We start from the raw sequence: 13,651 nt of genomic DNA, 5'->3' as shown, positions 1-13,651 counted from the left end.
CTGAACTGAAGTCACATGCTTAACTGACTGAGCCACCCAGGCGCCCCAACTTTACACTTCTTTTATCAAAAAAATACGCAGTTTATCCGTGTTCTTTTTGTGTGTTTTTTAAACTCAAACGTATATTTTAAAAATAAACTTTTTCTTTCTAAAATATATACGTACTTCCCTTAAATTTTAAATAGATTTAGATTGTGATTTGGTTCTTTGCCTCTGTCAGTGCTAACTCTTTGCAAACCAGGGCTGTAGAGACAGGGGTGTGTGGGAGCCGTGGGATCATCAGACTTGATGTTGGTGCTGCCTTTTCTCCTGTGTCAGCTGTTACCCCCATCATGAGTCAGGTGTGAGAGCTTTTGACCTGGGGGCTGAGAACTTGAGTTCAGATCTTGACCCACCCTGTGTAAGCTGGATGGTTTCAGGCGCCACACTCAACCTCGCAAAACCTTCGTGATCTCCCTGTGTGGTGACGCTAAATGGGATGATCTGTGGCAACGCTTTCAGAGGTATCTGGTGGAGGGCTGGCACAGAGACACAGTCACAGGTCTTAGCCTTGGTGAGAATTGAACAGGGACCTCACCGGTGTGGAATGCATGCCCGGTTGAGCTTTAGGCTCTCTGATTGGAAGGGAGTCTTTCTGCCTGCCTGTGTGTTTGCCGGCCAGCACCACGCGTGGCTCTTCCTGCTTTGCGTCCCTTAATTCACAAGCGAACTTTTTCTGAGGTCTTTGTGGCCCTGTGGGCTCCTGCAAGCGATGCCGCCACCCCTTCCCTGTTGAGATTCTTGTCGCCGTGAGTGAGCAGTCACACCCGCTTTGCTGTGGTGCCTGTCGGAAACGTGTGTGTGCTTTCTTGCTGTGGCTCCTGTGTCCTCCGGTTTGTGAGCGGGCACGCCTGGGCTCTGGCCTTTGAACTCCTCTTCAGCGTGGCCCCTTCACTCTGCAGTTACTTCTGATGGTGGTGGCCTCAGACCGGCCATGGCAGAGGGAGGAGCGGCAAGGGCAGTTAAAATCCAGGGGCGATGTAGGAAACGCGAGTCGGTTTTCAGAGTGATGTCGGCGCTCTTGTGGCTGCACATCCTGCTGCCCATATTCACTTTGCGTGTCCTCTCAGGTTTTTAGAAGAACGGAAAGAAATCACAGAGAGATTCACCGCGGAGCAGGATGCCCTCCTTCGGGAGGCCCAGGAGAAGCATGCCCGCGAGCTCCGACTCCTCCGGGAGAGACACCAGCAGCACGTTCTGTCCTTGACGGCGGAGCTGGAGGCCAGACACCGGGCTCAGGCGGAGGAGCTGCGGGCCTCCATGGAGAGTGAGCACTGGGCTCTCTCAGAAGCCCGCGTGGCTGAACTGCGGACGAAGCACGCTGCCGCGGTCAGTGCTTTGGAGGCCAGTCACTCGTCACATCTGGATTCCCTGGAGTCACGTCACCGGTCTGAGATGCAGGCCGTGAGGGAGGAGCACAGACGGGCTCTGGAGCAGCTGCGGGCACACCTCGCGGAGCAGCTGCAGGAGAAGGACGCGTCTCACCCTGCGGTGCTGACTCGGGAGCCAGAGGACGAGCTGAACCGTGGCCGGGACCTTCCGCCCGTAGAGGACGGCCTGAGGACGCCCGGGAGCACCAGCTGTTCTGAGGATGGGAAAGCCCTAGCTCCCCACGAGCTTTGGGGAGCGCCACAGGTGAGGCGGGTGTCCGGGCAGGTCCTTCCTGTCGTCCAAGTGCATGTCTCCGTGAGCGGGTCTCACGGTCTGCTGCCTGTCCTTGGCAAGTGTGGGGGCTTCCTTATGGTGGGTAAGAACGTGAGCTTTTTTTTTTTTTTTTTTTTAATATTTATTTTTGGGAGAGTGTAAGCAGCAGAGGAGCATAGAGAGCGGGACAGAGGATCTGAAATGGGCTCTGCACTGACAGTCTGACAGCAGTGAGCCGGATGTGGGGCTTGAGCTCGCAAACTGCGAGATCGTGACCTGAGCTGAACTCGGACGCTTAACCAACGGAGCCACGCAGGTGCCCCTAGAATGTGAGATTGTTTAGTTTTTTTGTTTTTTTGTTTTTTTTTAAGATTTATTTTTAAGTAATTTATCCAATGTGGGTCTTGAACTCCCAACCCCGAGTTCAGGAGTTGCATGTTGTACTGACAGAGCCAATCAGGAGCCCCTGTTTTAAGAGTTTTGATCGCAGAGCTCTCGGTAAAGGCTTTGATCTCTGATCCTCGGGAGATGTGCACCTGCACGCGCACATGGAATTCTGTGTGAGGTGTCAGATTTCAGGGCACACCTCGAGGTGGTCTCTGACCCTCGTGGTAAGACAGTTCCGAGGGCCTCCTGTTGTGCACACACACACCCTCGGGTTCCCTTTATTGATGCTTCATGAAATTATATCTTTCTGTCCTGTCTCAAGAGCAGTGACTGCTTCTTTTTTTTTTTTTTTCTTATTAAATATTTATTTATTTTTGAGACAGGGAGAGACAGAGCATGAACGGGGGAGGGTCAGAGAGAGAGGGAGACACAGAATGTGAAACAGGCTCCAGGCTCTGAGCTGTCAGCACAGAGCCCGACGCGGGGCTCAAACTCACAGACCGGGAGATCATGACCTGAGCCGAAGTCGGATGCTTAACCGACTGAGCCACCCAGGTGCCCCGAGCAGTGACTGCTTCTTGACAGGTACTTTAAGTTTTAGTGTGGAAGTGAATTTCTGGAAGGGCCAGCAACCCCCTCTCCTCACCTGCAGACCTGTGGCACCTGTGTCTCTAGACTAAGCACTCGTCTCTTTGGCCTGAAACTGTCTCGTCACACAGACTGGGGTGGCTGTAGGTTTCATCTCACAGTGGACGGGCCTGCTCTGTCCCCTGCGCCGTCCAGCGGGGCATGCCAGGCTCCCAGACGTGGATGGGGTCAGCTGCTGCCCCGCGCAGGATGGGATGTGCGCCTTCTTCCGCCCAAGGGTGGTGGCGGCATGATCTCCAGCTGGCGGTAAAATCAAGTAAAAATCACTGTTCTGGTGAGTTAGTGTCTTGTCAAGTATTTAGGAAGTTGGTGTTCTGGACTACAAAGCAGGAAGTCTCCGACTCGCGTAAACACAGGGACCACCTGTTTCACAGGTGCTTTTGTAACAAGGTGTTCCTGTGACGGTTTCATCCTTCATTCACGGTGACTTAGCTCTAAACATTGGTTTACCCTCTGATTCTGTTCAGCTCTACTTAAGATTGGAAGGGAAAAGGTAACCCTGCTTTTAGTAGGCGTGGGGTCTTCGTTTTACGTTTAGATTCAGCTTGTTCTGTGTCTCCCGAGGTGTGGCCTTGGGGAAGCCCTGGAGTTCCTGCATCCTCGAGCTCAGGCCTCAGCACAGGTGCGGGGTGGCCCCAGCCACGGCTTCTCCTCAGGAGTGGGTAGAGCCACCGTGCCCCTCTGGTGTGAACGTGGGGAGCTGTGTGAGGATGGCGGGCGGTGCCGCAGGCCAGTGCTGCCTTCTCCAGCCGCGGGTCCTCCGATGTTGGCTTTGGTTTCCTTCTGTGCAGACAGGTCCTATGGGGAACAGGGCCCATTCCCAGCCTGTGGCTTTACATTAGATTTTCTTGGTTTAGTTGATTCAGAATAAATGAAGTTTTAAAAGAATATTCCAGAGGGAGAAACGGGTACATTTTACACATGAAACCGTGCTTGTATTTAATTTATTGATTGAAACTGCATTTTATTTTTATTTTTCAGTAGTAAGTTCTTTTTTTAAATTTTCATTTAATTAATTAATTAATTTTTATTTTTTTTTTAACTTTTTTTTTTTTTTTTTGGGACAGAGAGAGACAGAGCATGAACGGGGGAGGGGCAGAGAGGGAGGGAGACACAGAATCGGAAACAGGCTCCAGGCTCCGAGCCATCAGCCCAGAGCCTGACGCCGGGCTCGAACTCACGGACCGCGAGATCGTGACCTGGCTGAAGTCGGACGCTTAACCGACTACGCCACCCAGGTGCCCCTAATCAATTAATTTTTAATGTTTATTTATTTTTGAGAGAGACAGAGACAGAATGCGAGTGGGTTGGGACAGAGAGAGAGGGAGACACAGAATCCGAAGCAGGCTCCAGGCTCCAAGCTGTCAGCACCAGAGCCCGACGAGGGGCTCGAACTCACGAGCTGTGAGATCATGACCTGAGCTGAAATCGGATACTCAACCGACTGAGCCACCCAGGCACCCCTAATTTTTTTTTTTTTTAACTTACATCCAAGTTAGTTAGCATCTAGTGCAACGATGATTTCAGGAGTAGATTCCTTAATGCCCCTTACCCATTTCCATCCCCCTTCCCACAAACCCTCCAGCAACCCTCAGTTTGTTCTCCATATTTAAGAGTGTCTTATGTTTTTGTCCCCCTCCCCGTTTTAATATTATTTTTGTTCCCCTTCCCGTATGTTCTTCTGTTTTGTCTCTTAAAGTCCTCGTATGAGTGAAGTCATATGATATTTGTCTTTTCCTGACTGACTAATTTCGTTTAGCATAATACACTCTAGTTCCATCCACGTAGTTACAAATGGCAAGGTTTCGTTCTTTTTGATGGCCGAGTAATACTTCACTGTATGTGTGTGTGTGTGTATACATATATATATACACACACACACACACACACACACACACACATACATACCACATCTTCTTTATCCATTTATTCGTTGATGGACATTTGGGCTCTTTCCATACTTTGGCTATTATTGGTAGTGCTGTTATAAACATTGGGGTACATGTGTCCCTTCAAAACAGCATACCTGTATCCTGTGGATAAATGCCTAGTAGTGCAATTGCTGGGTCGTAAGGTAGTTCTATTTTTAATTTTTTGAGGAACCTCCATACTGTTTTCCAGAGTGGCTGCACCAGCTTGCATTCCCACCAGCGGTGCAAAAGAGTTCCTCTTCCTCTGCATCCTTGCCAACGTCTGTTGTTGCCTGAGTTGTTAGCCATTCTGACAGGTGTGAGGTGGTATCTCCTTGTGGTTTTGATTTGCATTTCCCTGATGATGAGTGATGTGGAGCATTTTTTCATGTGTCGCTTGGCCATCTGGATGTCTTTGGAGAAGTGCCTATTCATGTCTTTTGCCCATTTCCTCACTGGATTATTTGTTTTTTGGGTGTTGAGTCTGGTAAGTTCTTTATAGATTTTGGATACTAACCCTTTATCTGATATGTCGTTTGCAGATCTCTTCTCCCATTCTGCCAGTTGCCTTTTAGTTTTGCTGATTGTTTCCTTCACTGTGCAGAAGCTTTTTATTTTGATGAGGTCCCAGTAGTTCATTTTTGCTTTTGTTTCCCTTGCCTCTGGAGACATGTTGAGTAAGAAGTTGCTGCGGCAGAGGTCAAAGAGGTTTTTGCCTGCTTTCTCCTCGAGGATTTTGATGGCTTCCTGTCTTACATTGAGGTCTTTCATCCATTTTGAGTTTATTTTTGTGTCTGGTGTAAGAAAGTCCAGGTTCGTTTTTCTGCATGTCACTCTCCAGTTTTCCCAGCACCACTTGCTGAAGACACTGTCTTTATTTCATTGGTTATTCTTTTCCTGCTTTGTCAAAGATTAGTTGGCCATACGTTTGTGGGTCCGTTTCTGGGTTCTCTGTTCTGTTCCATTGATCTGAGTGTCTGTTCTTGTGCCGTGAAACTGCATTTTAAACTATGACAAATTTGACTATGAGGAGCGTGTAGGATGTTTACTACCTTTAAGATGGGAACCATGTGGTGGGTGGAACAAGGTGCACGGGGTGGGTGGCATTGGGGTTGGGGTTTCTGATGGGGGGGCTGTGTGGTGGGCGACCAGAAGCACGTGGCGGGGGGGGGGGGTCTGTGTGGTAGGTGGATGGAGGCACGTGGCAGGTGCAGTGCTGGGCGGTCACTGTCTCGGAAGTGGGGGCTGGCTGGAACCCTGCAGAGTCAGAGGCGCCTGCTGGAGGAGGACAGGAGCTTGGCCGTGTGGTGGGCGCCAAGGTTTTGCTCCTGGAACACTGGCGCCAGGCAGCCCCGTGGGAGCTCGGAGACGCACGCAGCCAAGACGCAGAAGCAGCAGGCGGAGCAGCGGTGCCGCGGGAGGGGGTCTGGCTGCCGAGGGGCTCTCCAGCGCTGGGCCTCCCGGGGCTCCTGCCCTCTCCGAGTCTTCTCATCGGAGCGCTCTGGTGGCGGGTGGGAGCTGGACACGCCTGGGGCCTGCACTCAGGGGTCAGCCGGTCCGGGAGAGCGCGTCCGAGTGCTCCCAGTACGGTCCAGCAGCGGTCGCCTGTGTGAGGCCTCCGCTGTCGTCTCTTCTCTGCATGTAGGTTCCCGCCCTGTGCATCCCAGGCTACTCAGCGTGACCTGGGGACACGGCTCCGCACAGGTGCCTGCCACACGTGTCCTCTGACCCCGTGTCCCGTCGTCCTGTCCGTTGTCTGTTTCTGCAGACGTGCCAGGTGTGCCGTCCTCTGAACTCGTCTTCACACTCTCACCTTTCAGCCAGATCACCTCCACAGCAGGCGCTTCCCCGCCTGCCCAGTGCGGGACGCCCCCCTTTCCTTCAGGGCTTCCAGCCCCGTGCCCTGCAAAGCCCACAGAGGGCTGAGCGTGAGGGGTAGTTGTGCCTGTCCTGTCCTCTTGCTTCCCAGGGCCGGGCGCGGTGGGGCCTGCGGGGAACTTGCCGAGTAGGGGTCTGACGGCAGCGGGCCAGCCCCCGCTCGTCCCCCAGACGTCTTCAGGTGCCCTTTTTAAGAGGTACCGGTGGCCCCGCCACGCGGTGTTGGTGTGACTTCCGAGGTCAGGGTGAGGAGGAGGGATGTCAGGACCCACCTGGGGTGTGTCTGGGGGGCCGTGTGCTTGGAGGGCAGGACCCTGACCTTGTAGGCAGCGGCATAGGCATCTGACAGCTGGACAAAAGAGGCGTTGGAGGTGATTGTACTACCTCAGACAGGAATTGACAAGGCCCTTGGGAAGCGTAGGGATGGGAGGGCACCGAGGGCGGGCTCGGGGCCCCTCTGAGGGCGGTGCTCCGGGGCAGCGAGGGGTTTCTGATGTCTCCTGGGCTGTGCTGGGGTGAGATTGACCGTGGCGCCTGTGAGGGTGGTGGGGAGGCTGTGGCGCCTGGGGGACGACGAGGAGGCGTCTGGGTCTGGACTCTCAGGAGGTGGCGGTGGCTGGGGAGGAAGCGACCTCACGACAGGGAGGGGGAGGACTTCACGTGCACGTCCGCCTGCGTCCACACGGAACACACTTGCTGTGGCAGGTGCTCCCGGGAGTCGGTGTACGCTCTGGTTTCGTTTTCAGATTTTTGAAACTTTGTTAGAACATCCACAAGCAGTATGTCAAGTTGTGTAGTTGTTCTTCTGAAGAAGCAATTGGAATTCTCTTCAGCAGGTGAGACTGCCACGGATAAGACCGTGCAGGCTGGGACCCAGCCAGGGTCCTTGTGGCTTGCCGCGGGGCTCACGTCCCCCAGTTCCCTTTGCATGGAGGCAGGGTGGCATCTGTGGACGCTGGCTGTACGCCCTGATGCCCTTCTGCTCCATGTTCTTAGATTTGAAATACTGTGTCTCCCGTGTCTTCTGGTCTTTCTGGGGGAGAGAGAGTACGAGTCTACGTGCATAGTGCTTCCTAGATAACTGATGTGTTTTGTGAAGTGCTACATCGAGATTTATAGAGATTATAAGATTTTGTGAGTACTATTTCTTTGGGGATTTTCTTTGTTTTTAAAAGGGTTATTTATTTGAGAGAGAGAGCATGTGTGTGAGTGGGTTGGGGGAGGGCAGTGAGAAAGACAGAGAGAGAATCCCAAGCAGGCTCCACGCTGTCAGCACAGACAAAAAAAAAGCTGTGGGGCTTTTTAAAAAAGGAGATGCTAATATTACTCTTTTCTAATCGTGAAATAAGGCCCTGGTGTTCTCCTCTGTCCCCTAGATTAATAGTCAGTGCTTTTAGTTGTATGTATACTGATCAGCTCATTTGTGAAATTAGTATTTAAACCATTTCCTCAATGAAAGTTTCCAGAATGAGCATTACAGGAGATTGCAAAAATAAAGGGAAGTGTAAAAATGAGATTTATCCCCATTTGTTTGGTTGAAAAGTCTGGGAATTGGCATTTTTGTTGAGATTTGCTTCATGGACTTTTAAGTTGCCTTGAATCTGGCCACTTGGGGTGGGTTTCCCACATTCGAGAGAATGAGAAGACACAGGAGGAATCCACACACAGAAGCCTGTGCCCTCAGGACGGCTTAGACACAGTAAGCCCCCAGCCGGGACCGAGATGCAGCTGCTCACCGGTTAGTTCACAGGAATGGCCTCCTCATACCGTCCTCTTCCTCAGATTTCATTAAAAGAGGATGAAGCCTCTTCAGTGTCCCCTCAGCCCCCTCTGTGTCCCCGTAACCCTCTCAGTATCTTCCCTATGCCCCATTAAGCCTCTCAGGGTCCCCTCAGTGTCCCCCCAGCCCCCTTGAGTGCAGCGCTGAGGGGTCATCACAGAGGGGTCGAGCGGCCACCAGGAAGGTGCTTCGCCACAGGGAGGGTGAGCAGTTGTCCTGTCAGCTCCTTCGTTGCTCACAGTCATTCTTGGTGACAGAGGGGTGCCGACAGGTTCCATGCGCCCGGCCCCAGGAGGGTCTTGGGAGAAGGACGCTGGAGACAGCCCTCTGCGAGGTGGACACGCCTTCCCGTGTTTTGAGAGGCTAGAGGGCCCCGCTGCTGTTTGTAGACCGGGATCCGGGCAGCGCATCTGGGGTGAGTTAGTGATCCCCAGGTGACTGGTCTTCCCTCTTCCCTCCTGAAGCGCTGCCCCGCGACCTGCTGAGGATGTCTGTTGACAGGATCAGGTACTGACTCACAGCCCTTCCCCCAGAGACTGTCTGATTGCTGATTTGTTCCTCCTGCCCATTTGTTACCTGTTGGTGACGCACAGAGCCACACACTTCCTGAAACCGAGTGTCATTTATGTACCTTGGCTTAGCAGTTTTGTGTTTCTGTATTGACTACTGTCCAAATGCTCCTACGGCATTTTTTTTTTTTTTTTTTTAATTTATGTCCAAGTTAGTTAGCATATAGTGCAATGATTTCAGTAGAATCCAGTGATTCATCCCCTACATATAACACCCAGTGCTCATCCAGCAAGTGTCCTCCTCAATGCCGCTTGTCCATTTAGCCCACCCCCGCCCCCAGCCAATACCCCTCCAGCAACCCTCAGTTTGTTCTTTGTATTTAAGAGTCTCTTACGTTTGGCTCCTTCCCTGTTTTTATATTATTTTTGCTTCCCTTCCCTTATGTTCATCTGTTTTGTATCTTAAATTCCACATATGAGTGAAGTCATATGGTATTTGTCCTTCTCTGACTAATTTCACTTAGCATAATACCCTCTCATTCCATCCACGTTGTTGCAAATGGCAAGATTTCATTCTTTTTGATTGCTGAGTAATCTTCCTCTGTGTGTGTGTGTGTGTGTGTGTGTGTGTGTGTGTGTGTGTGTGTGTACGTACGTACGTACGTACCACATCTTCTTCTTTACCCATTGATCAGTCGATGGACATTTGGGCTTTTTCCATACTTTGGCTATTGTCAATGGTGCTGCTATAAACATTGGGGTGCATGTGCCCCTTCAAAATACCACTCCTATATCCTTTGGATAAATACCTAGTAATACAGTAGCTAGGTCGTAGGGTAGTTCTATCGTTAATTTTTTGAAGAACCTCCGTACTGCTTTCCAGAGTGGCTGCACCAGTTTACATTCCTACCAGCAGTGCTAAAGGGTTCTCCTTTCTCCACATCCTCGCCAACATCTGTTGTTGCCTGAGTTGTTCATTTTAGCCATTCTGACTGGTGTGAGGTGGTATCTCATTGTGGTTTTGATTTGTATTTCCCTGATGATGGGTGATGTGGAGCATTTTTCCATGTGTCTGTTAGCCATCTGGATGTCTGTCTTCTTTGGAAAGTGTCTATTCATGTCTTTTGCCCATTTCTTCACTGGACCATTTGTTTTTTGGGTGTTGAGTTTGATAAGTTCTTTATAGATTTTTGGATACTAATCCTTTATCTGATATGTCATTTGCAAATATCCTCTCCCATTCTGTTGGGTGCCTTTTAGTTTTGCTGATTGAGTTTCCTTAGTTGTGCAGATGCTTTTTATTTTGATGAGGTCCCAGAAGTTCATTTTTTCTTTTATTTCCCTTGCCTCACAGAACATGTTGAGTAAGAAGTTGCTGTGGCCAAAGTCAAAGAGGTTGTTGCCTTTTTTCTCCTCTAGGATTTTGATGGCTTCGTGTCTTACATTTTAGGTCTTTCATGCAATTTGCGTTTATTTTTGTGTATGATGTAAGAAAGTGGTCCAGGTTCATTCTTCTGCATGTCGCTGTCCAGTTTTTCCAACATCATTTGCTTGAAGAGACTGTCTTTATTCCATTGGATACTCTTTCCTACTTTGTCAAAGATTACCTGGCCATATGTTTGTGGGTCCATTTCTGTTTTCTCTCTTATGTTCCATTGATCAGTGTCTGTTTCTGTGCCAGTACCATATTGTCTTAATGATTACAGCTTCGTAATACATCTGGAAGTCTGGAATTGTGATGCCTCCAGCTTTGTTTTTCTTTTTCAGGATTGCTTTGGCCATTCGAGGACTTTTCTGTTTCCATACAAATTTTAGGATTGTTTGTTCTAGCTCTGTGAAGAATGCTGGTGTTATTTTGATAGGGATTGCATCATTGCATTGAACATGTAGATTGCTTTGGGTAGTACTGACAATTTAACAATATTTGTTCTTCCAATCCATGAGCATGGAATGCTTTTCCGTTTTTTGGTGTCTTCTTCAATTTCTTTCGTGAGCTTTCTATAGTTTTCAGTGTATAGATTTTTCACCTCTTTGGCTAGGCTTATTCCTGGGTATTTTACGGGTTTTGGTAGAATCGTAAATGGGATTGATTCCTTGATTTCTCTTTCTGCTGCTTCATTATTGGTGTATAGAAATGCAACCAATTATTGTGCATTGATTTTATATCCTGCGACTTGCCTGAACTCATGGATCAGTTCTAGCATTTTTTTTGGTAGAATCTTTTGGGTTTTCTAGATAGAATATCATGTCATCTGTGAAGACTGAAATCTTGACTTCCTCCTTGCCAATTTGGATGCCTTTTATTTCTTTGTGTTGTCTGATTGCTGAGGCTAGGACTGCCAGCACTATGTTGAATAAGCTCCTGCAGCATTTTGGAAGTGTTTTTCTAGTTGTGGTACAAGAAAGTCATTGTTCAAGTAAGTTCTCTCTTTACTTTGCTGCTAAGAAGGTGAACATTAGATAATTTTTTTAAGTGACCTTTTTTGTCTAGCTGGTTTCACAGAAAGCACTTAGATTTCTGGGAGGTGGGAAGCTGTTTGCAGCCTTATTTTAACTTTTATTGGAGAAAATTTCAACACATACAGAAGTAGAATAGTTCATTGAACCCCTGTATCTGGCTGCCCAGTGGGGTACGTGCCAGTCTTAGTGTGGCAGTGCTCCCTACCCCCAATTCTTTTGAAGCAAATCCCAGGTATCGTGTGTTTTCATCTGTAAATACTTCATCATCTGTTTCTGCCATGTAACGTTTTTCTCCTCCCAAAAGAACTTAACCATAATCCATTCTAACTTAGAAAATTAAAAATGATTCATTAATATCACCATATATCCAGCCCAGGTTCTAGTCTCTTCCTGTGGTTGTTCAAATCAGGATCCACACGGAGCTTCGTTTGCATGGGATCTGTTTTTATTGCTTCCTGTGATGTTAGACTCCCCCCTATTCCTGTAAGCATGTCAGCATCTCTACACACATGATCAGATTCAGGTTCATGTCTTGGTGTGGGGGAGACTTGTGGCTGGTTGCATGTTCCTCCTGTGGCCTTCCCTCAGGATTCACCCCACAAGCAGATGCACATAAAGCCTTGCTGGACATTTCCTGGGATGCCAGGGTCATTGTGCCCAAATTAGCAGGGACACGCTGTTCTTCCTTTGAACAGGCGTTAGTTAATCTGGGCCACAAATATCTTTGCACCTGTTTGAAAAGCAGGCTCACTTACCAGAAGAGTTATTTCACATGGGCTTGTGAGCTAATTGACTTACTTTCCAGGTTACTTCACTTTGGAGTTGGCTTGTGAGAAAAGTTCTCTGGAAACGTAAGCTTGTTTCCCTTTTCTTAGAGATGTACATCCCATAAAGAAATCTCCCTTGTGTTCATATCACTAAGCAGAGTTCTGGAATGCAGAAGTAAACTGTAGTATGGCCAGTATCAATTGCTCAAGCCAATTTCTTTCTTTCTTTCTTTCTTTCTTTCTTTCTTTCTTTCTTTCCATTAAAAAATATTCATATAATAATTTTTGAAAATAGTACGAGGTCAGGTTAGGTATAGTTTGAATGTCTTTAACTCATTATCAGTTGAATTTATTTTTATTACTGTATTGGTATTCTTTGTGCAGTATTACTTTTTTCCTTCTCCAGGTATACCTATTTTCTTCTCTTAATGATTAAATATAGATATATGTATGTATATATATGATATTTTCCCTAGAATTCTCTAGGTTTTTAGAAAAATTTGAGAATAAACTTTTAAAAACATCATTTTCTTATATTGACCTTACTATTTAGAATATGGAAAATTAAATGGAGCTTTACTCAAGGCTGGAAATAGAAGTAATTATCTGTAAGGAGGTCTTACGGATGGGGGGTAGGGGTTGTGTGAATTAAGGGAGACCTGACATTGAGCCTCTCCAGTCAGGTCAAGGAAGTGGCCTGAGGATCATACTGCTAGACATGCACAGCCATCCCAGAGGTACTGGGCCTTTTGAGGTCCAATGGCAGCCTGCTGTCCTGCAGCCTTTCCTGAGAGCACACCCTCGAAACTGCCGTACCTGACTCCTGAGTGTCTCTTTCCTGGTGGCCCTCCTGCTGCATGATGCTCTCATGTTTTGCCTTCGCCTCTGTTAGGGTGCATTTTGCAAGTTCCCACTCCAGGCCTGGGTGTGCACTGGGCAGGACAGGCATGAAGTGGCCCTACTGCCCCTTGCAGGTGGAAAGTTAAGAGCTGTTTCCTCCCGCCCGCAGTGCACGCTGCAGGTGCTGAGAGGGAAGCACCCTAATGCTGTGCCAGGGCCCTAGGGCCCAAAGAACTGATCTGTCATTCCCTTTCCAGCTTGACTGTTAATCAGGGTTTATCACGTGTTTGGGGGATTTTCTTTTTCTTGAGTGTTGATGTTTTGTTTTTCCCAGTGTCCTTCACAATGGGTACAAGTATTTCCTTAGGTCTGTTTTTTGGGGAAAAGGGAGTATGGCTTCTGTCCCTTGGCCTTGGCCCTGCTGGTCTGTGGTGCCTGTTGGCATTCAGGGTTTTTCCCTGTATTCACCAACACTTTGTGGTTGACGCTCGGGGAATTAGCATTCCTGGTGAAACCCAGTTACTCTCAGGGCTGCAGCTAGCTTCCTTTCTGCTGGGAGTGGTCTGGGTCAACCCCGACCTTCCCTAGAAGGAGAAGTGTGGTAGACACGTAATTAAAGTACTTTGGAAACTTTGCAAAGTGTGATAACTTGGAAATTACCTTTAATCCTTCCTTTTTAAAGGTTTTGGAGTTAAATTTATTTCAGGAGAGAAAGTTTATAAAAATGATATGTTAATTCAGAAATGGTCTCTATAACTTGAAAGTATGATTTTAGTGTTGTACCACGCA

The 13,651-nt window shown here is 48.4% G+C and overlaps 1 protein-coding gene across 1 annotated transcript in view; it reads left to right on the top strand.

The window, feature by feature from the left end:
• The window catches only part of PCNT (pericentrin), a 135,533-nt gene that overhangs the window by 51,135 nt on the left and 70,747 nt on the right, over positions 1–13,651 (top strand). Inside the window, exon 16 of the mRNA XM_060640680.3 lies at positions 1,110–1,674. Within this exon, the coding sequence (XP_060496663.3) occupies positions 1,110–1,674 (565 nt within the window). The remainder of the gene's footprint in view (positions 1–1,109; positions 1,675–13,651) is intronic.

Source organism: Panthera onca, chromosome C2 (assembly GCF_046562875.1).
Source record: "Panthera onca isolate mPanOnc1 chromosome C2, mPanOnc1 haplotype 2, whole genome shotgun sequence".
Lineage (NCBI taxonomy): Eukaryota > Metazoa > Chordata > Mammalia > Carnivora > Felidae > Panthera > Panthera onca.
The sequence above is the reverse complement of the archived record's forward strand: the minus strand, read 5'-3'. Positions and strand labels throughout refer to the sequence as shown.